General features: G+C 39.3%; 4 protein-coding genes across 4 annotated transcripts; 2 read left to right on the top strand and 2 right to left on the bottom strand.

Moving 5' to 3' along the window:
• Window positions 1–213: 213 nt before the first annotated feature.
• Window positions 214–7,699, bottom strand: LOC140947287 (ubiquitin carboxyl-terminal hydrolase 38-like). The gene is made up of 7 exons (XM_073396347.1): window positions 6,751–7,699; window positions 5,488–5,589; window positions 4,646–4,804; window positions 4,126–4,313; window positions 3,516–3,609; window positions 1,652–3,070; window positions 214–1,129 (listed from the first exon to the last, which is right to left on the bottom strand). The coding sequence occupies exons 1-7, from the start codon at window positions 7,678–7,680 to the stop codon at window positions 974–976; spliced, it is 3,048 nt and encodes a 1,015-aa protein (XP_073252448.1). The 5' UTR covers window positions 7,681–7,699; the 3' UTR covers window positions 214–973.
• Window positions 7,700–9,803: 2,104 nt separating this feature from the next.
• LOC140947434 (uncharacterized) lies at window positions 9,804–17,904 on the top strand. Its single transcript, XM_073396540.1, has 4 exons — window positions 9,804–12,506; window positions 12,922–13,020; window positions 13,712–14,404; window positions 15,155–17,904. Exons 1-4 carry the CDS (start codon window positions 10,199–10,201, stop codon window positions 15,862–15,864), a joined length of 3,810 nt encoding a protein of 1,269 aa, XP_073252641.1. The 5' UTR covers window positions 9,804–10,198; the 3' UTR covers window positions 15,865–17,904.
• A 586-nt stretch (window positions 17,905–18,490) lies between these two features.
• LOC140947819 (uncharacterized) lies at window positions 18,491–22,446 on the top strand. The gene is made up of 4 exons (XM_073397021.1): window positions 18,491–18,642; window positions 19,081–19,152; window positions 20,335–20,454; window positions 21,593–22,446. The coding sequence occupies exons 1-4, from the start codon at window positions 18,514–18,516 to the stop codon at window positions 21,617–21,619; spliced, it is 348 nt and encodes a 115-aa protein (XP_073253122.1). The 5' UTR covers window positions 18,491–18,513; the 3' UTR covers window positions 21,620–22,446.
• Window positions 22,447–22,674: 228 nt separating this feature from the next.
• Window positions 22,675–23,079, bottom strand: LOC140948110 (histone H2A-like). The gene has a single exon (XM_073397336.1). It carries the CDS (start codon window positions 23,077–23,079, stop codon window positions 22,675–22,677), a length of 405 nt encoding a protein of 134 aa, XP_073253437.1.
• Window positions 23,080–25,020: the final 1,941 nt, after the last annotated feature.

Below are 25,020 nucleotides of genomic sequence, written 5' to 3'. Positions count from 1 at the left end.
CAAATACCTGCTCAAAGGAAACCAATATTCCTTTCCCATTGTTTTATTTGCGTGGTAAGTGACCAATCAACAATTGTGCAATAAAGTGTTGACAGGCTAAACACGACTGAACGTGACCCTAGAGTTACCGTTTTCCTTCTTTTCTTTCCTTTGCTAAGGTTATGCAATGCATGGAGTATTCTAAATTTTAACTAAATCTTATTTTTGCCGCTCTGAATGTAACATTTATTACAGGTCAGAAAGTTTTCCCTGTGTTTAATGCAGATCGAGTAATTATCAGATTACCTTGCGGTCAACTTTCCAGAATTTGGAAAGTACAATGTGATTGGCTAAGCTCGGGAAAGGAATGTTGTCTTCGGTTGAGCAGGCGTTTGTGGGGAGGGATGAAAAACGAGCTCCCCCAAAAACGCCTGCGTGGCAGGCTAAGACTACACCCACTGGTCATGAACAAGAAACCGAACAGTCCAACACTCAATTATACAGATCTCGTTAGGTTTAACTAAACCCTCTAAGAGCACTTAACATACTAACTTTGTTTGCGGTGATTACAGTGTCTAAACAGCGTTGTAATCAGTTCTGAGAAAAAGCGACGCTTCTGTGTTTTAGGGGTGGAATTTATAATAATAATAATAATAACAATAATACTAATAATAACGATATTTTGATAAAATGCAAAATAAGACGACCTCATGCGTTGAATTTCCCGTTAAATTTCTCACAAACAATTTGTATTCTACGGTTAGGGGTCTTTCACTCGCCCAGCCAAGATTATAGAGAGAAACCGAGAAACCTCTTTTGGTATGGTAATCAAACCTGTACAATGTTCTAACCATTTTCTGACTAAACTACTTGAAACCCATAGCTTTAGAGCTGATAACATATCTAAGACTCAGAGCTACCAATTGTCATATACAATTTGTAAATGTTCATTCGATGAACAAGTCACTGGGCACGACCGGTTTAACCAGATTGACTAGAAGACAAACCGGTTAAAAGGTGTTGTAAATCCTGGACCACTACCGCAATTCCCGGGGGGACCCCGGTTGTTGTCATCGTCGTCATCAGGTGGCTGATAGCTGTGTGACCAAGCCTTTCGTTTAGAAGCATTAATCATCTGGCGTTCTTGCTCCTGTAGACAAGAGAGGTACATTACACTCCAAAAAAAATTATTTAATGTATCCTCTACTTTTTGGCTCTCATTTAGCCTCGTTTGGTCGATCACGTGAAATTCTAGAGAGCCATAGCCAGCGGTACTTATTATTCCTCAACGCACCAACCTTCTCCCTAATGTTTATCTATGTGCTAGTTAATAACAGGAAAGGTTTAAGTTGGGTGATAAATAAGCTCGAAATTTCAAAGTCGCACTCGAAGTCAAACCTAAAAGTCACTACTACGATGTCGAAGGCACGGAAACATAAAAAAACAACCAACCAAACAAAAACAATACGTTTAGTGTGCAAAACAAATCTCTCTACATGAGCAACACGTTTATCTATAGATTTCTTCACGGACAAGTCACTTTTGCATAACTTCGTAGAGTGAGCAAGTTTTCGTAGAGTGAGCCTTCGTAATATGTGCGTGCAAGTCGGCTTTCTTCTGTTCTAAAGCATGACAAGTTACTTAGTCTCAGCAAAAACGGCTATTGACTTACCTGCAGATATAAAAGGTTGTCACGATTAACAATATCAGCAAGCTCCGGCCTGATTTCCTTGCAAATCAAGTTGTACTGTGGAGCATCACTACTGTTCTCGACTGGGGTGACTGTGACACCACCGACACGCTTGTATATCAACACATAAGGAGTGTCCTTTGGGAAACGCTTAGATACGTCAGCAAACGCACTATATGCCGAATAAGACACACGACTGTCATTAAAGAGAAACCAAGTGTGTTGATCATCTGTTCTAGAACTAGCCGCGCCATCGTCTCTTTCTCCTTCCTCCAACAGATGCGACGATGAACGAGCATAACAATAGTAGTGTCCACTTTCTGAGGAAGTCCCCGAGTGAACTATCACTGAACACAGAGAGTACACTATATCTGACGAAGGTTTCTCTTCAAAAGATGTTATCACGCTATCACACTGACAGTCAGCATTGTCGTCCAAAACCTTATGTTCTTGTTTGGTCCTTTTAGATCTAAAGCATGTCTCGTTAATATCTTCTCGTTTTTCTTCAAGAACACCTGTGGTTAAATCATGAGTTTCCGAGTGCTTTGTTTCTCTTGTACTGAGACTTTTCTTCAAATGCGCCTTCGGAAGCCTCAAAATAAGCGGGTATGAAACGCCTTGTAATATTTTAGACCTTTGCTGTGTCCGCACATTGTAGGCAAACCTCTTTAGCGTCAACACTAAAAAATCAGACGCTTTGGAAATTGTGACAGTTCTCTCTGCATCTTGTAAACTATGGCACTGCTCGCAATGATATTGATTGGAACCTTCCAAAATTTCAGGCTCAAAAAAGTACTCTAGCAACTCAGTGATTGATATCTCTGGCTTATCGCTCCGTAAACTTGATTCCTGAAACTTTGTCGCTAAGGTTGTCCCCGAACTAAATGACACCGAATTGTCTGATGTTGAAGTGCCTGCCACAGCTTCGTTCTCTTCAATAGTCTTTGCAGCTAATTCAGGTGTGCAAGTTGTATGGCTGATGTCGCCTCCTTTAAGACTTCTTTCGGAGCTAGCAGCTGAGCTTGCAGAGGCTGTTACATCTGCATGTTCAACAGGTTCTTTACCTGACAACGAATTCTCATTTTCTACTGAATCCACCCTGCCTTCCAGTTCTCCAGCTTGAGGAAACGAGAGGGGCAAATCCGTGAAGACCTCTTCCCTGCAAGAAGTGTTGTTACAACCGCGACAACAGAGACAAACTAAGAGCGTCCCTGCGAAGGTCTCGTCAATGAGTGGTGTTTTTAGCGAATCACTCTCGTTACTTTCAGTGAGAGATTTGTCTTCTTCACTGATCCTGTCCAGAAGAAACTTGAGGAATTCGGAGCAGTCTTGCTGGGTTCCTGGAGCAAACCATGGTGGCCTAGCAACTTGGAGGAACTTAGAAGGGGCAATGGCTGATCTCTGTCAAAATAATAATCATAACAAAAGAAAAATAAATTACCCATCTTTTCTGTTGTACAACTGCATTTGTTACTAGTCAATAACTTGATTACCCTGGAGGCAGCATGATTGAGAATTTTGAAATTCAAAGGTGTTTGACAAAATTTAATGTTCCCCCACCCTAGTGGTACTCGGAACATTTTTGGAGGAATGGTGTGCAGATGGCTCTCTGAGACCCTCATCAACTCTTAGCCTTCCCTAAACCACGTTCCGGTTCAGGCCACCCTATAACTAATGTCCAAGTATCAGTTCCTACTCTGCACTAAAGTCCTCTTGCTCCTGACCAGTTTCGATGCAGTAAATGAAAATTTCTGGATCCGTTCCTGCATCAGTACCCTTATAAAGCTTACAAATGATTATCATTAATCATTCCTGGCCAAGGAGGAATTTATTCTGATGAAAGTACCTGTGACAGAGTCAGAAATGCAAACACTTCCTGTAGGTGATGTAGCAGTGGCTGGCTAGTGCTAGAATAACGTCCAAATATCATGTAACGGAACCTGTAATATTGATAGTAATCTTTCAGTTTCTGGTATATGCTTTAGAAGGAAGGCAACTGAATCAAACAAACGATCAGAGGAGAAAATTACCGGCTAAGAATTCTTATAATTTGCCATCACTGTTAACCATGGCATTAGAAAACAGACAACATTTTGTGGCGCCACTACTGGTTTCCCCTGCGAAAGGACATCTGAGGAGCAACTGCAGATATTCCATACTTATGACATGTCGCTACCCAGGATTTGGGTGGGGTTTCTCATTGGTCCTGCCGCGAAGGAAATTTGCTTCATCCAATCAGATACCCACACCCATATTATGGGGGGTGACATGTCATACACAGCGAATTTCTGCACTTGTTTCTCAGACATCATTTTGTGGGGAAACCAGTGCTAGCATTGTGAAATGTCAGCTGTTTACTCAAGCTATGTTATCCAGTATCACTGTAATCGACTCTAACTGGTGGAAGGTTTACAGCCAAAATAAGTAAAAATAATAAGATACAAACGATAACTCACTCCTCTAGCATGTATAGAGCCTGTATAACGCTGTTCATGTAACAAGTGTTACCCAAGTTGACTAAACCAGTTTTTCCAGTTTCTGATTTAGGAGTAAAACCAGCCAATGGAATGCTAACAGAGCGAGCTGACCAAGCACTCTGGGCAAGCCACTTGCGAATCATCACTTCTGAGGGTTTGGGCAAATCCTACAACAAGACATAAATGAAATTTAGCACATTAACAAATTTACCAGGTCTTGGAAAAAGTCTTGTCAGGTCATCCAGAACAAGAAGATTTTCTTGCTGGGCAAGTAACTTTTAAAATTCACTTGCCTGATGGGCAAGTGTCTAAGCAAGTCTTCTTCTGACTAAATCATTAACTAAGACCAACAAGAAGTGACCAGGCCAAGCAAAATGTGACAACTGCTTGCCCAAAGGACAAGCTGGAAATTATTCAAGCCTTTTTTGAGCCCTAATTTACATTCACTACCACAACCACTAGTTTCTAGTTCCAGATATTAATGAACATCCTCTGTTACCTGAAGACAATCAAGAATTGGACCATACAGCTCAGGAAAGCCTGTGTGTTGATACATGAGGCAGTGCATAAGTTCCGCCAACGTTTGTAAAGTAGACTGTGAGGATGCAGAATTTTCTTTTTTTAGATTCTGTACAAGGCTTGGTACATGCTCCACAATCTAGAAAAAAAAACAGAAATAAAATGAGCTATAATCAATAAACATTTTTCCTCACCAAGAGGGATACAGTTTTTCTGAATATGTTTATATCACAACTTCCACATTATACATCAGGTTTGATCTTGCATTTCATGGAAGGCAAAAAAGTACTGATCTGCCAAAATATACAATCCAGGTTTAAACACTTTACCATGACTAACATTTTGCAAAAGCATTTCCTAACATGTCAGAAGTCACAAAGGCTTTCCTCTTACTTCAAATACTACAAAAGAGGCTAGGAGCAAGTTACAAAATAATGATCCATAAGGGTAGGGAGAACCTAACAACATTTTGAAGCACAAACATCATCGTGTTCCTTCTGTAAGTTACAATATGTCAGTCAGTGTTCAAAATTCATTCTACAATGCTCCGACATTGTTTGGTGTTGGCAAGGGGTAATTCCACACATAGAGTAAAGAAACTTGGTTGAGGTAAGTCAAATATAGCATACAGTCAAACCTCCACAGGCAAGCACATCAAATAAGCACCTACCCCTTGAAAGTAACCACCTCATATAAATTAACACCAAATCTGGGCATTTGGGGTTGTTGCTTATGGGAATTTTAACTGCTTATCTTCTGGATATGGTGACTAATATTAAATTCACTATCATTATTCTACTGAAGACAGCTTAGAAGAATTACCTCATGAAAAGCTTGTGGTGAGTGTTGAAAGCTGAGTAGCATGTGGGATAAAACGACCATTGTGCTTTCACGAACTATGGGGAATAACAATCGACTAAAGACCTATCAATAAGAGGGAATAAAAGAAAACAGATTACCATTACAAGAAATAGTTAGAGATGCTTAACACAATTTGGTCTTCAAAAAAACAAAAAATACTCAAAAGCAGGGATTAAAATTTCTCTCTCGCTTTGAAGCCACTTTGACACCACCGCAAATATTGGAGCCATTTTTGAAAGTGTAAAGTCAAAGAGGCAGCCATTTTGTGTAACAGAAGGGAGCAGGTACTTCATACCACCCTCACATGAAGTATGTGGGTGAGGGAGAACTGCTGACCAAAAAGAGTTACAATAATTCAAAATGGAAGACTGCCAGCACGTTTGATTTTGTGTTTTTTCTTTACGAATCTAACAAATTTTAGCATTTTGGTTGACAGAAAACAAAATTCTGCTGAATATTTGGGAACTCTTCAACAGAGTCAAAGTGACTCCCTTTGAGAATTATTTGGAGTCACAGAGAAATTTTTGGCATAAAAAAAGCCAAATTGGGTTATTTTTAATCCCTGCAAAAGGAAGATGGCTCAGAAAAGCTAATTGTTCTTGGGGTAATGTGTGACCTCCAAAAAGATGTCAAACAACCACTGACACTACATAAAAATTTAGCAAGATCCATTTGTGATTCCACTATTCTGGCATTTAAATCAGTTGTACTCGTGGATACAGTTGAAATGTTTGATGGACTTTTTCACGTGGAGGTCCCTGGTGCCTCTCAGTGCCCTTTGCGACTGGTTGACTAATTTTTTTTTTATAGAAAATATATACTGGGCACCCTGGATTTCACAGGTTCAGAGGTTTGTGCTCCTTTCAGTTTTTCTTAGAGCACAGCCTTGGGACAGCATATATCTATAGGACTAGCCTACAATGTTACTGATATCCAGTCACTTCATTCCATGATCAGATCATTCCAAGCCAGATCATTCCACTTGATAGTCAGATCGCTCCACAATATAGTCAGAACTTTTCATAAGTCTTGAAGCCACCAGCAGAAACTGGGGCATTACTCATGTGTACTCCTCAATCTTTAAGTCAAGAGGCCAAAAAAGTGCATTTCATATGTACACTGAAACTGTGGGATAATCTGACCATAAAATGGAACGATCTGGATTGCAAAGATCTGATTGTGAAACATAGTGAATGTAAACCTAATTAACCATGTTGCCCCTACCTGTGCGACTTCTTTGAGAGTAACAGAAATGAGGATTGAATGTTTTTTAGCACTTGCCAAAGCCTTTAAAAACCCAATAATCCACTGGTCCACCTTTTTAACTCCAGGCCATGAGAGCCAATTAATCATACGACACAGCGAAAGAGACAGATTTTCATCTGAAACTGATGGATTAGAGGCAGCAAGACTTGTTGCAGTGTCTATAATGTCAGTAGAAAAGTACTGCACTACAGAAGCAATGGCTACAGACGGATTGGGGCCTACGTTTGAAATAATCTTAAAAATTTCAGTTAAGACAGGAAACAACAGGGCTTGATTTTTCACCCACATCTTATTCAACAGAGCAGCAATTATCGCACAATTCTGAAGACAAGCTTTCATTTCTTCCTTTGATGTTTTGGGGAGTTCTGTTCTACTCAAGGCTTTGATCAAAGACAAGTTACACTGGAGCAAATTTTCCCCAACTGGCCAGCAGTGATCATACTCGATCAAAAGCCTTGCCACAACCGCACAAAAGTCTATATCTGAATTCTTTTCCACCCAAATATGAGCTCTGTGACGCACAGCCGTGTACAAAGAGAATATCTGTGAGTTGTGCTGCATTAAGTCAAAGCAGGTCCGTAGATATTCAACACAGTTGAGAGACATTTTCTCGCGTTCAGCGAGGAAGGAAAGAAGATATCCCTCAGTAAAATACTTTTGAAAGACGTCTTTTTGTCGTTTTGCCCACGTTGTGAGGACAAGTTTTCCACTGTCATTGAGAAAGACTGAACCGTCTTCAATCATCCATTCGGTCCCAATTTCAAACAGAGCTCTGTTCTGATCATCAGCAACATTACCGCCAGCTTTCGAGACAAGTTGTTGAATTAAGGACTTTTTGACGTTTTCAGGATGATCTGAAGCCACTATTGCTCTTAAAATTTGGTCCATGACAACGCAAAGACTGTAAAACCTTACAGCTTGTAAAAAAATTGAACAATTTGAACAATGGTACCCGGATGATAACTGAAAGAGCCTGGGACATGGATGGGGGAATGGGGAAGAATGGGGGGGATTAAGAACTTACCAGAGAAGGATACCCAAAACTCCACGCCGGGTAGCTGCACCTGATTTTTTTAGACGTTCTTAAAATAGATGTTCTTTTAATTAAAGCAGTAGCCGATCCCAGCTCATTTTTGTAAAACTGAACATTTAACGAACGCCAAACTACAATCTATCCAAAAAGCCGGCAAAACGCCGGACCAGCGTATCACTGGCACTATGTCCTGGTATTAATGGCAAAATGTTTACGAACGGAAAAGTCTGTGTTTTTCTACAAGAACACTATTTTATAAGAATATCGAGGCTGAAATTTGCGAAATTTTAAGAATATTTTAAGAATAAACCCAAGGCTAAGAGTTTTAAAAGGACTAAATTTTGTGTTTAAAATCTGTAAATATTAAAAGTACAATGATATCATTATCAGCATTATGTTTTCAACTTAACCGATAAAATAATTATTCCTTTCACTAAACAGCAAAACTGAACACAAAACTGGCAACTGAAATCCCAGTCATCCTAAATAAAAGCGGAAATACCATAAGCTATAATTTAAGAATAATTCAGGAATCATTTAAGCCTAAAGACCTAAAAGCCACAGAAAAAATAAGAATATTCAGCCTGGGCCGGAAAAACAACATTCCTGTAAAAAAAAAAAAAGAGTGTATTTGCTCGGCTTGTTTGCATTCCTTTTATTCTAGGATACCGAAAGAAAGTGTCGTGAACTCCGAGACACGTTTCAGGGTCGGCCAGGGTTTTGGGGTATACAGTATACTGGGGTATTTAATTTCAGGTATACAGTATTCATTCACTCCGTGGTTTTCATAATTTTGGTATTTTACACGAGTTTTAGAATAATTTTTGGTATACTGGAAGGTCAGTATTTCGGGTATTTTGGTATTCCAATAACCCCCCCCCCCCCCAACCGACTCTGGCGTTTATCCGTGTTTAGTGGACGCCTTGTGTCACAAATCAGTTAATCCTGATTTCTGAACAGTTGCCACCATTTCCGACTGATTAAAAGAAAAATTAAGGAAATTTTATTTGAAAGGAAGAAGCTTATCAGATCAGTAGCTAATAAGATCGGCTTAGTGTCCTTAGTGTGCAAAGTAGAATAATGTTATCATGTTTAAACTGACAGTGTGCTCTTCCGGATCTTTCCGGAGCACAGGGACTCTTTTAAAAGCAGGTATCTTTTTCTGCGACTGGATTGTTTACAGATTTTGCTCGAATTCTGTTTTTTGTTTCTGTAACGTGACTTTAAAGTTTACAGAAAAGTTCCGCATTTATATTAGGCTTCTTAATTCCGGTGGAATTCTGGACTGATTTCCTAAAATAGTACCCCACCCTTAAATATTTTGTAAAGCCACCCCGCAAAACCCGCGGAAATCCTGGGTAACCGTAAATCAGTCAAATGTTTGGTTTTAGAAGGACATCAAACAAAACATTTTTAAAAACATTTTTAAGACAAAATTGTCCTTTTATTTTGTCTACGTAAGTTACAATTCAAAGAAATGTTGAACATTTTCTTGCAGGTAAAATTAGAATATAAACCAGTGCACTGAAGGACATTAATTTTGCGTGAATACTTCTTACATACCATACTAAGTGACATGAAGTCAATTTATGGCGCCAGTACAACGCGACGAACAAAGTCTTCAATGACAAAATTATAAATCATATCAATTTAAATAAAGAGCTCCTTAAGTGTACCCTTAAAAATCATTCTTCACGTAACAACTTGCCTGTATGTCTTGCGATTCACTTGATCATAGTAATTATCTTTTGATTTACTTTTATTTATATAATAGCTAAGCAGAACTGTAGATGATCCTGTCTTAAACAAAAAAACTTCAAACAGAGGGTTTAATCAAATATTTACAAATAACCGCCTTTAAAAGGTTGTTGTGTTACATTGTTGTTCTTGTTGCATGAGCCAATCAGATCACTTGTTGTGAAATTAAACTTTTCAATCAGGGTGTACGATTTCTATTAACACATGCACTTGCAAACCCCCAAGCTGAAATATCACTCTTGTAAGAACGGTCTTTCTTCCATTCTCCTTGCCAAGAGATTTATTAGGACAGTATTAATTGGGTAACAAAGAGCCAAGTTTATTAATTTTGAGCTCATTTAGCGACGCCAAACAGCTCTAATCCTTGTAAAATATGCCGGGGGCACATGAGGAGCAATAGGGCAGAACCCAAATATCAACAAATCATATGAACGTGTCAAATTTCACAATGCATTTCAGCTCCCTTGGGACGCGTCGGTTCTCAACCGTCGATCCGCGTGCGAGGTATTTTAGATTGCTGGCACTACAATTTTCTGGTTTTGCTCTGAAGAGCAGAAAAATGGTTGGAATTCTTTAACAGTCAGAGTTCTTTTGAGTTCAACCGAGAACCGAAGCATGGCACAGAATGGTCGCCATTCTCGGCCTTTCTACTGTCGTGAATGGGTGTTCGAAAAAATTCAAGCTTGCCTTGAGCGAAGACAACGAAAAGAAGATACAAAAACTAAAGGAGCATTTGTTCTTGGCGGCCCTGGTTCGGGCAAAACCACCATTTTACGTGAGCTTGTGTCTCCGAGAACTAAAGAGGGCATTCAGATAAAGCTTTCGAGGAAGGTTGTTGTTTCTCATTTTTGCCAAGCCCAAAACGCGCTCTCTGTTTCGGTTGCTGATTTCATTTCAAGTTTTGCCCAGCAACTTGCTAAAGCAGAACCACTCAAGTCCTACGCTGCTAAATTTAATGAACCGGAAATTCAAAATCATCTCACAACTGAACAGTGCGTAAGAAATCCGGACCGATCTTTTAAAGAAGGAGTTCTGCTTCCATTGAATTCTCTGCCACCTCCTCAAGAAGTGTTTCTAGTTGTCGTGGACGCCATAGATGAATCTTTCCTGCATTCTTTCGATTCCGGCGTTTCATCTGGAAGCAGAACTGTTGCTGAATTAATGGCTACCCATCACGATCTTTTCCCGTCTTGGCTTTTCCTTGTTGTCAGTGCGAGAAAACAGTCCAAAACAGTAACGAGGATGTTTACAGGATTTCGAAAATTAACTTTAGATGATCTTCGAAAGGCACATGTGGTCAAAGACATTCAACAGTACATTTTAAATCGTTTGGATGATGAACCAAATTTGAGAAAGCATTTGACCAGGGAGACTGCTGAAGCTTTTAATCAGCTTCACATCAAAAGCAATGGCTGCCTTCTTTACCTAGAAAAATTGTTGGATGGTGTTGTGGATGAATTTTTTACCCTGGACGAAACACAAGAGATTCCAGGTTCATTATCTGGTCTGTACATGTGGCTTTGTAACAGGCTATTCACAGAGGAACAAATTGAGAAAATTCGTTCAGTTCTGAATGTGATATTGGCTGCGCAAAGGCCTCTTAATGATTCAGAAATGTTTGAAGCAGTTTGGACAAAAGACACAGAACTAACCATGGAAGAATTTCTGGAAACTCTGGATCTTATGTCGCATCACATCCTAACTGAACAGAATGGTGCAAAGAGCATCTCTCATTTATCCTTTGCTGAGTGGTTGCTTGACATAAAGCACTGCACACCAAAGTTTCTATGCAGTCCGGCAGATGGACACGCAATGTTAGCATTGTATTATACTCTGCTCTCTCAAAGACGACAACTTACAAATCCTCATGAACTTGCATTTCATTTGAGCCGGGCATCTTTTAGGGAATTTTTTTCACAAGATCATCTTGCTTTGTGGTTGTTATGGAGCGGAACGCAAATTGCTGACTTGCAGCTCAATACAGATGCTTTGAATCAGGAAGTGGTTCAGCTTCTTGTAAATGCTGGAGCCAAAGTGAAGGAGCTTGAAGAACAGGAATCTGCCTTTGCCCCCGAGACAGCAGAGTCTATTAAAGCTCTGTTAGAAAAGGGGACATCGGTTGATCGTGTTGACAGTTCTGGGCGTACATTGTTGTGCAATGCCGCATTTAATGGAAATGTTGAAGTCGTGAGGCTTCTTATCAAGCATGGCGCAAATGTAAACTTCTCAGACACATCTGGACAATCACCACTTATGCTAGCATCCAGGCAAGGCCATAATGAAATTGTGTACCTTCTAGTCAACTGTGGTGCAAAAGTTAATCACTGCGCTGATGATGGATGCACTGCATTGAGAGCGGCTGCCTCTGGAGGGCATTCTGATGTTGTTTCTGTTCTTCTGAACCATTCAGCACAAGTGGATCTTACAGATGATGATCAGCGCACTGCTCTCCGAGGAGCAGCATGGGGTGGACATGCTGACGTTGTTTTACAGCTTCTTCAACATGGAGCCAATCCAAACCTTGCTGACAAGGAAGGAAGAACTGCTCTTATTGCTGCAGCCTACATGGGTCATAGGAAAGTTGTAGAAATACTTCTTGACAACAAGGCTGAAATAAATCATGCAGACAATGATGGGAGAACTGCTTTAGCGGTGACTGTTCTTTGCGTATCGTCAAGTGAGAATCATGAAGCTGTAGTGGATCTTCTTTTGAAACGTGGTGCAGAGGTAGACCATCCTGATTTTGATGGTATATCGCCTCTTTGCGTCTCAGCACTGGAGGGTTACTGCAATGTAGCAAAGTTGTTGATAAGGGCAGGAGCAGATACTGGCCACTGGGACAGAAATGGAAGAACACCATTGTTTGCTGCTGCTGCTAATGGCCACAAGGATATTGTTGACTTGCTTTTGTCAAAGGCGGAAGGTTTGTATTCATGAAACTACATGCATATTGCTAGTAAAAAAATGTAGTCAACAGCTTTCATTTTTTTAGTGCTAACTCTTTTGGAACTTTTACTATATCTCTAGTTGAACAAAAAGCTTAAACTATGTAATAAAAGTGACGCTTTCTGTTTCATTTAACAATCACTTCTGCACTTTTTTGTTGAGGAACAAAACTCTGTTCTGTGAACATGACATGGTTTAAGTTTTGATTATAAAATTTCAAATCATAGAGATAGAATAGAACTGACAAAGTTACATTAAGAATCAGTAAATGTGTGTCTGTATTGTTAGAAGAATTAGAGAGAGACCCTGATGATACTTACTGAAATTCCTGTCTGCCTTTAACACTTATGGAATGATGTTTTTTAAACGTTTTTTTTAATCTCTTTTTTCAGAGGGAAAGCCTGATCCTTCTGGCTGGACATCACCAAAGTTTTCCATGTTTCGTCCTGATCACAATGGGTGGAATCCGTTGATGGTGGCCGCACATCAAGGTACTAAAGATCCTTGGCCAGATTTCTTAAGTGCTTTGAAAATACAGTGGAGGCGTGTGTGGCCAAATGGTTAACACCTTGAACCCCGGATCTTGAGGTCCGGGTTCAAGCCTCCCCTGCTACGTTGTTTCCTTAGACATGGAACTTTACTCCACTTTGTCTCTCTTCACCCAGGTGTATAAATGGGTACTAGCGAGATACTGCTGGGAGGTAACCCTGTGATAGGCCACCATCCCATCCAAGGGGAAGTAGCAATACTCCTAGGCATGCTTCATGCTAATGAAACCAGGATAAGCTCCAGCTGTTTGGGCCTTTGGCTTTTGTGCACCCTCACCTTCACCCTTACCTTGGGAAAACATCCCTGTAGAGTTGTTTTGAGTGCAAGCCCTTCACCCCATGTTATCAAGAAGTTTTGCTTTGCTTTTGACAAATTAAAAGAGTTGGGAAAAGAACAAATGAAGTTTGAAACAGCGTGAATTCACTTCCATTACCGTTGTCATTGCTTAAGCTCCCTAATGTCAGAAGGGGCGTGGTGGGTGGAGCCTCTGGTTCCAGCTGTGCACAATAATTTTGAGAATAACCTTTGATCAGGTGGTCCTTCATCCTTTTTTTCCCTTAGAAAGCCTGATTGCAGGTTATTTTAACAATTTCCCTTAAGGAGAGGAGCTAAAATTAATTTATGTAATGACAGGGCACAGGAATACAGTTTTGTCACTCATAGAAGCAAATGTTGATATCAATGCACTGGACCCTGATGGTAGATCAGCCCTCATGCTGGCTGCTCAAGAAGGCCATGATGATGTTGTGTCAGTACTGATAGAACATGGAGCTCCCATTGAACAAGCATCTTCTGATGGCCGCACAGCTCTGCATTTTGCTGCCATGGAGGGGCATGAGGCCTGTGTCCAACACCTTGTCAGTCTTGGTGGTGATGTAAATCATCAAGACAGCCTTGGACGCACTCCTCTCTTTGCTGTCTCCATTGAAGAAAACAAGTCAATGATTGAACTTCTGTTAGATCTAGGAAGTTTTGTCGACAGTAAGGACACTGAAGGAAGAAGTCCCCTGCATGCTGTTGCTTGGAAAGGTTCTTATGAACTAGTGGAGTTGTTGCTTGACAAAGGAGCGGCAGTGAATCACGCGGATTGCGAAGGTCGCACAGCACTGATGTCAGCAGCCTGGAAAGGTCATGTGTCTACAGTACAGCTATTAATTCAACGTGGTGCCAAGGTGGATAAGATGTCTAATGAGGGTGCCACATCTCTTTGTATTGCTTCACAAGAAGGGCATGATGAAGTGGTGCAGATTTTATTAGAACATGAAGCCAACATGAATCACGCAGACAAGCTTGGAAGAACTCCAATGCAAGTTGCTTATGAAGCAGGTAAATAGACTTCTTTCAGTGTGCTTTCTTAACATTGCTTCATGAGCAAACCTTTGTTTACAATTTTTCCCACATTTGCAGATGCTTCTCATTTTGTAACAAATTTACAACAATTTCAGTTCTCAATATTCTGTGAACAAAGCACAGTTAGCTTTTTCTGTATTGTTGTCTACAGTGAAAAAAAAACTTGTCAATTTTATGAAGAATATATGGGCTCATTAACAAACTTATCACCCAGAACTTTTGTTTATTCTGGCCCTGATATTTGACATTTGACATTTAAGGGCTGTTTATATGATGTGGGACTTTCATTCTGGAATGAGTTTTGTTTTGTTAGCTGTCAACAACCATCATTGTATGCAGACCGGAACATAAATAATGATCCAGATACAGTTGGTTGAATTTCAAAAACATACATCATGTACTTAGTTACCATTTGCCAACTTCACTAAGCTAATGCTTTTCTTTGTAAATATTTCAGGTTTTTAAGCTTAAAATGCTCTAAAACACAATTGCACGCTACATCAAACAACACCTTTGCATCCACCATTTGAATTGTGCTCCAGGAAAATAAATACATGCTGCCTGCTCAATTTGAGCAGGTAATGATCTGGATGGTGGTATTTGACAATAGCAAACTCATGTGTCTAGCTGTCTGTTTGGGGGAGGAGTGCGGTCTCATTTCCTGAGCAGCAGCTGATTATCGAGCCTAACACCTGAATTAACTAGTTTTCTTTCTTAATTGACCAGGACATACAAGAGTAACTAAAGTGTTGGAGGCATTCAGTGTAATGAGACTTAATGATGGAAACTTCACCAGTACACTAAAGAGAAAGCTGTCATCAGCTCAATCAGAGAGTGGTAGTACGGTCTCAAACAGCAGTCTCACAGAGAAACCTCAAAGATCTGATAGTGTCTCTTCATCAAACAGCTCTGATTCCCTGGCTGCATCAAGAAAGGAACTGGAAGTTCCAGGATCGCCACAGTTTGGGCCGCACGGAGAGTTGTTAGAAGAAAGACGTTACTCAGCCAGTTTCCGTGATTTGCACTCTGTTCAAGCAATGAAAGAACCTTGGGGTGGAGCTTGTCCCCCTTATACCTCAGAAACGAATGTCCTTGAACCACCGCCATATACAGAGAAGCCAGTGAGAACTTCCCTTGTGGAGGATGATGTTGTTGCAACTAAGCCCTTGCCACAGAGCAAGCAGAAACAGTTTTCCCTACTGCACAAAATGAGACAGAAGGGTAAAAGTGCTTTTACATCAAGCAGCTCTCAGGGTCAGGAGAAACGTGGAAAAACTGCCGCGAAAGTTAAAAGTCCTACTGAAAAACGAGGATTTATTTCTGGTATCAAGAAGCTAGGAGTAAGTTCATCTCATAGTGCTAGCTCATCAAAATCTCGTGATGGAAAAACTGGTAACTTAAAAGACCCAAAGGAGTCATTTGAAACAAAAATATGAATTTACTAAGTAATTTTGAACTTTTGGTGGTAACAAGTGGAGAATCAATGTTGTCAAGTGGAAATTACAGATTTATTTCTTGATATTATTGTTAAGTCTTGAACTTAGGCTTTAGTTAACAAAAAAGCCAGTTTATTATAGAAAGGAATGAAGACCTCTTCAATTCTGACTGTTGTGTCTTAAGGACACAAGGGTGTGTTTCTTTGGGACAATCTAAAGCTTACTTGTTGAATCCAAAAGCAATTCAGTTTAAACACAGACTGGATTCACTAGATCAAAATTAAAATCTGGATTAGTCTTTTATGAACCATGATGTGGTTCTTTAGGTGCTTAAGCAAGAAAAGTGAATTTTGCGAGAAAATGTGACACCTGCCATGCTGTAGTTTTGTTCCAGTATAGCTGTCACTTAAAATAATATCTTTTTGGATTTTATCTTCTGATACTGTAATGAGTCCATCTGATCTTGGATCTCCCAAACAAACACAATCTTACTGTTTGTATTTTATAGGATTTTTGTTGGTCAATAAATTGATCATTTGTTTTTAGACGTACCTTATTAAGCTCTTATTTAAATGATCTTGACCAAACATTATGGTTTGGTTTGATTGGCTGTTTATATTTTCTAGTCTTGCCATGAGATCACCCAAATTTTTATGGGGCATTTGAAGCCAAACACAGAGCTGCAATAGGTCCTTTAAAACATTTGAAGTTGTTTTTACATTGTGTGTAAGAATAATATTCATGGCCTGAGAAAACAATAGACATTTTGTGATGCAACTGCTGTTTTCCTTGCAAAATGATCTCTGAGGAACAAGCGCAGGAATTCTTTACTGATGACTTGTCACTACCTTGATCTGAGTAGTGCTTCTGATTGGTCATGCTTCAAGGGAAATTTGCTTCAACCAATCAGAAGTGCTACCAAGATCTGGGTAGTGACATGTCATCAGTATGGAATTTCTGCGCTTGTTTCTCAGATGTCATTTCGTGGGGAAACCAGCGGTGGCATCATGAAATGTCAGCTGTTTTCACCAGCCGAAATATTCAGAGCTGTAAATTAATAACAGATGATCATTGAACTATGTCTTCCTGAAATATACCTGTCATCCTATAAAATCCTACCTGTGGTCTGACATGATAAGCAGACATTGAACACCAAGACAATCATCTTGAAGCTGGAGATTTGCAGACTATTTTTCATTGATAATGTGTGTCTGAGAAATTTGCTGTTGTGTGAGACCAAAATCTGATCATGGGTATGTCCTTTTATTAAGTAAATGAAATTATTTGCAGCCCTGAATGTTGACAAAAACAAAAGAATTTGCTAGTTTTCTCACACTGCTTTTTCCCCACAAAAAATGCAGTGACCAGCAATTTTGTTAAATAACTATGATCATTATTAAAAATGTTATTTAAGCATATGCATGCTATTTTTTAAGGAAAAAAAAAGTAATATGGAAGCAGGAAAAGAATTTAATGTAGGTGCTTCTTTTGTATTTTTAAGAATGCTGTGTTATCAAGAGCTTTTTTTATGACATGATGTATAGAATTTTAAAGACAAGGCTAAGTTTACATAATTACGTTTCAAGGCAGTCTACTGCAATGCCTTGCAATTTGAGTCAGAAGAATAATATTATAACACAATGCAATGAAAAAAAATTCCGAGCTTTGCTTACCAGTTACATTTTCTAAAAGTTTGAATTAAGGGTAAATTTTTCTATATCATGGTGATCATAAATTTGAATGTTCTGTGCAAAAATGTAAAAGAATTCCCTACAATCATAGACCCTTTGACCTTCCGAGGGCCTCTGCTCGCAGGACAAGATAATTATTTTATTAGCGCCTTAATTGTGTGGTCAAGGTACGTTACAAAAAATTGATCATTATATGAAATGGAAATACAATTTAAGTGAATTTAGACCCCATATCAGTGCTTAATTAAGAGATGTTTCAGGAGCTGTAGTTAGGTTTCTTGTATGTGCAGGTGTACTAAAATGCATTTTCTATAGGGTATTATGAATATTAAATTATTTTAAAATTTCATTGACTTGAGTTATTCACTAGTCCATGCAACTTCTATGCTGCACGCTTAAACTCTGATAGATTCGAGAATCATTTTTGGGTATAAAGCACCAGCTTTTGAATCTGCGGACAGAATTTTGTAGTATTTTACTTGGCACTATTCTTACAGTACTTGATTCCTCTAACTTATGAGATTGTGTGGATATTCAAATAAAACCGTGGGCTAGATAAGTATGTGCTGCCCGATAGGGTGCTCAATCTGTAATTAGGGTATCATTTAGTTCGCCCTTGTTCAGTTGGCACTGTGTTTCATCCTTAAGGTCAGGCCTTAAGACCCAGGGCACCACATACACCACATACCTATACCTCCTCCTCTGCCTCCCCCAACCACCAGGGCTGGGTTGTTCGAAGCTGGGTTAAGAAAACCTAGGGTTAGTGCAAACAAATTCAGTTTAATTCTCTTTGCCTACAAAATTACCCAAGAGAGTGCTTTTGATAAAAAGAAAAAGAAAGCCGGGTTAAAATTTAACCCTGGGTTAGGCCTGACATTCTTACTCCACATCAATGCGTGGTACGTGAAAACATTGTTGTAAAGTCAGCGGTATGTTGTGGGAAGTTCAAATTTCCAAGATGGCGAACTCGTTAGCCACTTTTCCATCTCTTCTTCCTCGCATCGCTGATGACCTTTGGTTTACTTTAGAAAAAAGATTAGACGATGATGCTGCCCTGACAAAAGAGGAGGAACAGTATACTGCATTGGTGCGTCTTCCAATCCTTAGCTTGTTGATTTTGTTGTTGATTTTTCTTTGGAATTCCCTGCTAGCAGAGGTTCGTCGTGAGAGACCTCTGCTAGCAGGGAATCTTTGGAAACGCTAGCATAATTGTTTTGGCCACATTACAAATTATTTTTACGGTTAGTTGTTGAAGGCTTTTGTGTATGTAAGTGTCAACGATACCCGGCTACATCTATCAACGTCTGGTAAAACGAAGAATATAAAACAGAAGATTCAAGAATCTATTATTGATGTGGAAAGCTAAGTTGTGGCCGGGTATTTTATAAATGAAACTTAACATTATTCACCGATGCAATGAATTGCCCAAATGTTCGTTAACATTATTCAGCATTATTAAACGCGTATTATCTTAGCACTTATTGAATAATTTTTGAACGAATTTAAAATTCCCTAATCCTGACAGTGTAAGAAGATTCTGGATAAGGGCAGTGACATTCCTCCAATTGGAACAACTAAAAGCAAAGATAAACAAGAGGTAAGCTCTGATTGAGTCACTTATATTTCTATGGTAAACAGAGAACCTAGGGGTTGTCAGAGATGCCAACCTTGGGAAATCTAAAAACTTGGATACTCTCTCTTTTGCATTACCCCCACCCCCAAATATCAATGACCACCCTCCCTGATCCTGATCCCCCAGTAAGAACAATTCAATCCAGTCCCTAATTTATCGCATGGGAATGGCTTAGGACATTATATGAAGTCTTACAAGTGGTACAGACCGAAATTCGCTTTTATGATTGTAATGGCAAAATAATCTTTGTCAGTGATGAAATACGTGCAAAAATGCCCCAGAAACCGAAATATGAATGGAAAAAAAATTCAAATTTTGGGAGAAAATGGGATAACTTCCAAATTGAAGTACAGAAAAGCTCATAAGTCCATTTTCCCATTTTATTTGGGAGATTTGGTGACCCGTCCAGGAGACCAGCAGATTGGTGTTGCATCTGGGAGATACCCAGATAATCCAAGAGAGTTGGGGTATATGGGTTTTGTACATTCCTTGTGAGTCCTAGTAAGAGGCCTTACACTAAGAAGAAAATCTCTGAGGGGGCCATGGAAAGTGTCTGTATTGAGGGTGTCCCTATTAAGTGGGTTTAATTTGGAGAAAATTTAACAGGGGCACCCTACGACAATTTTTGGAAAATATCTGTTCGGAAGATGATTTGAGATCTAGAATTTGTTTGCCTGCCTCTCCTAGGATTTTCAAACCCCCCAAAAATGGTAGAACTGCCCATTTTTAACGGATTTTTACTCTAAAAAGGTCACCTAGAATTTTCGAGAGCCTTTTTTCTGGCTGAAATTTTCCAAAAGGTAAGTTTTGATCCCTATAATTTTCAGATCACTAGACTTTCAGCAAGGAAATCTGAACAGATGAAAAATTTTTAGGGGATAAAAATATGCCTATATCTACTGTTTGAATACTAAAATACATTCAACAATGCTATGTTTAAGTGGTTTTGAACTATATTTTCATTGGGTGCCCCTGATTTAAGGGCTTCCTTTCCCCAGGGACAAAGCAAACTGTCCGTAGTAATGAGGTGTCTGTATTAAGCAGATGTCCATAAAGCTGGGTTTGATTGTACTTAAAATTAGGTATCTACTACCCAACTGTTATTAAGATGCATCCTAATTTTCTTGTACTTTTTTCCATTGATAGAGAATGGAGGAAGAAGATGACGATCTTGAGGATGATGATGAATCAAATGATGATATGGAAGATGAAACTGATGACTATGAAAGTCCTGCAACACCTGATGTGGAGTCTGTTGAAGGAGAGGTGATTATGTTGATTTTTTGTGATGTGAAAATTTTTACATCATTGCAAGGAAGGATGCTCAACACTATAGTCCCTTGTAAACCATGAACTTGCATGGGAACAAAAGGTTAAAATGTTAAAGGTTTGAATATAGTGGAAAGTGCACGCAGCTTATCCTGCTAGTTTACAGGCACTCCACTTAAATACTTAGAAACAAATAATTCAAATGTAACATAACAGGATTAAAAATCCCAACTGAGAAGACCCTAGTTTGTGGCTATTTACTGTCAGTTGCATCTAGGCGTGTACACATGAGGAAAAAACATGTCCTAATTGGGTGCAAGCATGACATGTTTTGCCGCCAAACATTTGAAAACATTTGAAGTTTGGAGTAGGTGGCTGTTGTCGACTTGATTTGTTTTCGCTCAACAGAATATTCTTTGCAAGAATTTTTAGACGTTAAGAAAGAGCGGGTCTCAAATCCAGGACCACAAGATTGTGAGTCTGACACACTGACCTGTCGGCCATGTTGTCTCAGACAAAAACTAGAGAGCACATCTTACACCTCATTAGGGATGTCTGATGATTGTGCTGGCATTATTTTGAGCCTAATATTCACTATCTGAAGTATCAAGCATATGCTGACATAATACCCACAATTTTAGCTCGATACTTCTATAGTAAGATCTGGGGAGGGTACTCAACAAAATTTTACACAGGGAGGCTCTGCCCAGATGTCCGACCCCTTTAGCTTTTATATACCATTTTTTACAGAAAATGTACCATTTGTAAATAAAAGGTATGCAAAAGGACTACCCCTTTCACATACTTCGGTAATAACGAGGGGTGCGTATTAAGTGGGTGTCCCTAAAGCGTTTTCTACACTGCTTAATCTTTACATTGGGAGCAGGCCAGACTCTCAAGCCCCTTTCTACGACATACATGGACCCAAAAATATCGGTCTTAAACGGATGTGGCTGTACATCATGGAAAAGAGCCAGCCTTCATCATGTTTTGTTTAGCACATGAATTGTGAAGTGAACATTAAAATTGGGGACAGCATTTGAAACAAGGGCTAAGATGGTTATCTCTGGCTGCTGAAGGTATCAACACATACAAGGAGTACAATAATATTTTTATTATTTTTTTTGATATCCAGATTGAAATGGATTCAAGTCAAATTTAGAGCAAAGTTCAGCTGCTACAACTGGTGTCCTTTGCAGTGTTCCCATGTAAAGGATCTGACACTGTAATGTCCACTGTCACACATTGAACATTGTAAAGTGCAGAGAAAAATTGCTGGAATCAACGCTCTGCTCAGTCGATGCCAATCATAAGTCTCTCTTTTAAACTTGACTGTGAATATTTATAAGAAGGAGCTGTTCATATGGTGGCATGCCTGAAACAGTGATATTATCACAGGAGATAAGAAGATGAAATTCCAATATTGCAACTGCCAATACAACTAGCAAATGTCAACACTGCACACCTTTCTCACCTTGTGTTTTGATTAAAAACAGATATGTCACTCACTAGGCATATAATCAACTTCTCCTTCTCCCGGAAAAGGTATAACAGATGCAAACCAAGAGTTCATGTGGAGTAAATAATGATTTGAAAGGCTGTATATAAAGCACGGTTCAAACGTCGCATTTCGCATGTGCCGAACTTAATGAATGAATTTTAGTAAATTATTATTATATTAGTGGGAATACTGACGGCGAAGAGAGTTAAATTCGACAGAGTTCAGTGAGTTAAATTCGACGTTTGAATCAAATCCCGTATTTAACTATTTTAGTCGACTAAAATGGCAATTAAGTTCGACACATGTGAAATTCAACGTTTGAACTGGACCTAAGCTGCACTCTACAGTCAGTGTCTAAAATGAAACACCGTTCAGAATGTTTATCTATACGTGTTTTGCTCCAATAAAACTCACCGTTACGGTATTTTCTAGTGAATTACTTCCTACAGCAAAAGATTTGCAGTTGCCCCATGCTAGACTATTCTTAACGTAAGCAATTTAGACCAAGCCGTCACGTATTACGATCTTAATACTTTTAACTTGCCTTGCTAAGCATGATATTAGACCTAGGGAATTTTTCTAAGCATTAACGGTTTTGGCGGGAAGCACGATCATCTAGCTCTTAATTAAACACAAAATCAGCATTGGCTAAGACTTTTGAAAGATTTGGTGGCTCCTAAAAGAGCCGTTGTAAGGTGGGTTGCTGTTCTTAGTCTCTAATATTCTTGACTCTGGGAAGACGTCTTGGATCCTTTCTTGTCCGTTTTCTTTGGAAGGAGAACAGCCTGGATGTTCGGAAGAACGCCTCCTTGAGCGATCGTGACACCAGCGAGAAGCTTGTTCAGTTCTTCGTCGTTGCGAACTGCCAATTGAAGATGGCGTGGAATGATTCTTGATTTCTTGTTGTCTCGAGCAGCATTGCCCGCCAATTCCAAGATTTCAGCGGACAAGTACTCTAAGACAGCAGCGAGGTAGACGGGAGCACCAGCGCCGACACGTTCAGCGTAGTTTCCCTTGCGAAGAAGACGGTGGATTCTACCGACTGGAAATTGCAGCCCCGCGCGAGAAGAACGGCTTTTGGATTTTGTGCCCTTGGCTTTGCCTTTACCGCGACCAGACATGACGAACTTTAGAAGTTTCCTTTGATCTCCTCAGAGGTATCGAACTTGTAACGAATAATAGTGTGATGCACGGCAATGTTCAATTTATGGCCTTGACTAGGATCGAAATGCACCAATCAGATTCCGTCTTTTATCATAAAACCGACCAATAGAAATGCACTCATGTTTCCTCTGAGGTCCGTTTCCCAATTATGCAGGTTAGAACGAAATTATTCACGCGATTTTGTTGCCAATTTCGGCAAAACAGTCCTGGGGAAAGTTCTTTTTTTAAATGTGCAAATTCACATTATTTTGAACGACATCCTAACGTTCTTAGCCCTCAATGATCTGTGTTCCGCTCTCATCCATCAGATTAAAATCGCTTTTGTTTTGGCGCGTACGAATAACTGAAGGTTACCGAAGGTCACTGAACTTACAAATTATAAAATAATTTAATTCGGAACATGACCGCTCAAGAAAAGCGGAAAACTGTGACTTTCTGTTGCTTCTTTGCCTTTTCCCTAGCGCTCAATCACGTAATCTCCCCGATATCTCTTGTGTATGTCTGTGTCCGTGTCTATTCTAAAATAAAATCCGAAGGCCTATTTCAAGATCTAAGAACAAATATAGATCAAACGGGGTCAGATCAAGTTTCCCGTTTTCATCAGTTTCTGTACTGTAAGATGATTTGGGCTGTGCTGATGTGGACTGATGTGAGATTCGATCACTTGCCATTGAACAGCAAATGAATACGGCAGGGTTATTTTGCAGAACGCCGAATGACTCTGAGTTAATTATAAGTGATTAGGGTTAGGAAACTGAATGAATTTAAAAATCAACAGAGTGGAGGTTGAAGATGCAAGAAAGTCTTACATTGGGGGAACGAGTAATACATGATAACGAGTGAACGTAACAAGCAAAAGCCATTCCTTACTCCACTCACTCCCTGGGACACATTTGAAATACGACAGAAAAACGATAGAAAAATGTACTTTACGGATCTGAATTTCCTTGTTTTTCCGTTTCTATACTACTGGCGCCCACGCATTCGATTCTCCACCTTTTCATTTCAGTTTTAATATCAACTTATGAATCAGTTTAAAAAATAGCCTTTATATTATATCCAGCCGCGCCTTGATGATCTGAAAGTTTTCCTAACTTGAACGAGAGAAGGTTTAATGTTTAACACCTGCTTCAAAGTTTTCAGACAGGTAGGTAAACCAACGGAATCGGCATCATTTCAGTTTATTTACATACATATCATCAATCGTGATGAAAGCTGATTAGGTTGGAAAAAGAAAGTATTCTGAAACCTGTTGTATTTTTTAGTACTTGATGTTTCCTAAATTTTCTTTTTCCATCGACACTACAAGTAAATAAGCGAAATTAATTAAAATACAGAACTCTTCAACTGCGGAACACAGATACCTCTCAAAGTACGGAACTACTTATTTGGCGTTTCCGACGGTACTGTCTGACAGCGTCTAGATGCCAGCATTTGTAGACTGCCTCATAAGATACTTTCCCGATTTCCTTCAGTTTAGTTATTATCAATATTTTGCACAATGTATACATATACTAAAATAATCAGCTAAAGTAATATGCATAAACAAACATCGGCTTTTTTGCGGCTGACAGTGGCTGAGAAATGTTTTAAAATTCTGAAACACTTCACTGAATATTCTCTCTTGAGTTTCTGTTTTAGGAAATTTTTTGCCGCCCAGTAATTGAATTTACAGGGATTTTTATGTACCGGGAATTTACAGGGATTTTTATGAATCTCTCTCTCAACAGAATTAGCGGAGGACAGAATTAGCAGAGGAAGTTTAAAAAGTTTAAACTAGGTGAACAAGTACGTATATTTTCCGGAATTAAGAATGGGAATTCTTGGAATATCATTTTGTACTTCCGCTCTGTTGTACAGTATGTACAAGACATGACTGGTATATATTAAAATGCTTT

This window comes from Porites lutea, chromosome 9 (genome assembly GCF_958299795.1).
Source record: "Porites lutea chromosome 9, jaPorLute2.1, whole genome shotgun sequence".
Classification (NCBI taxonomy): Eukaryota; Metazoa; Cnidaria; class Anthozoa; order Scleractinia; family Poritidae; genus Porites; species Porites lutea.
This window is presented reverse-complemented; position numbering and strand designations above follow the sequence as displayed.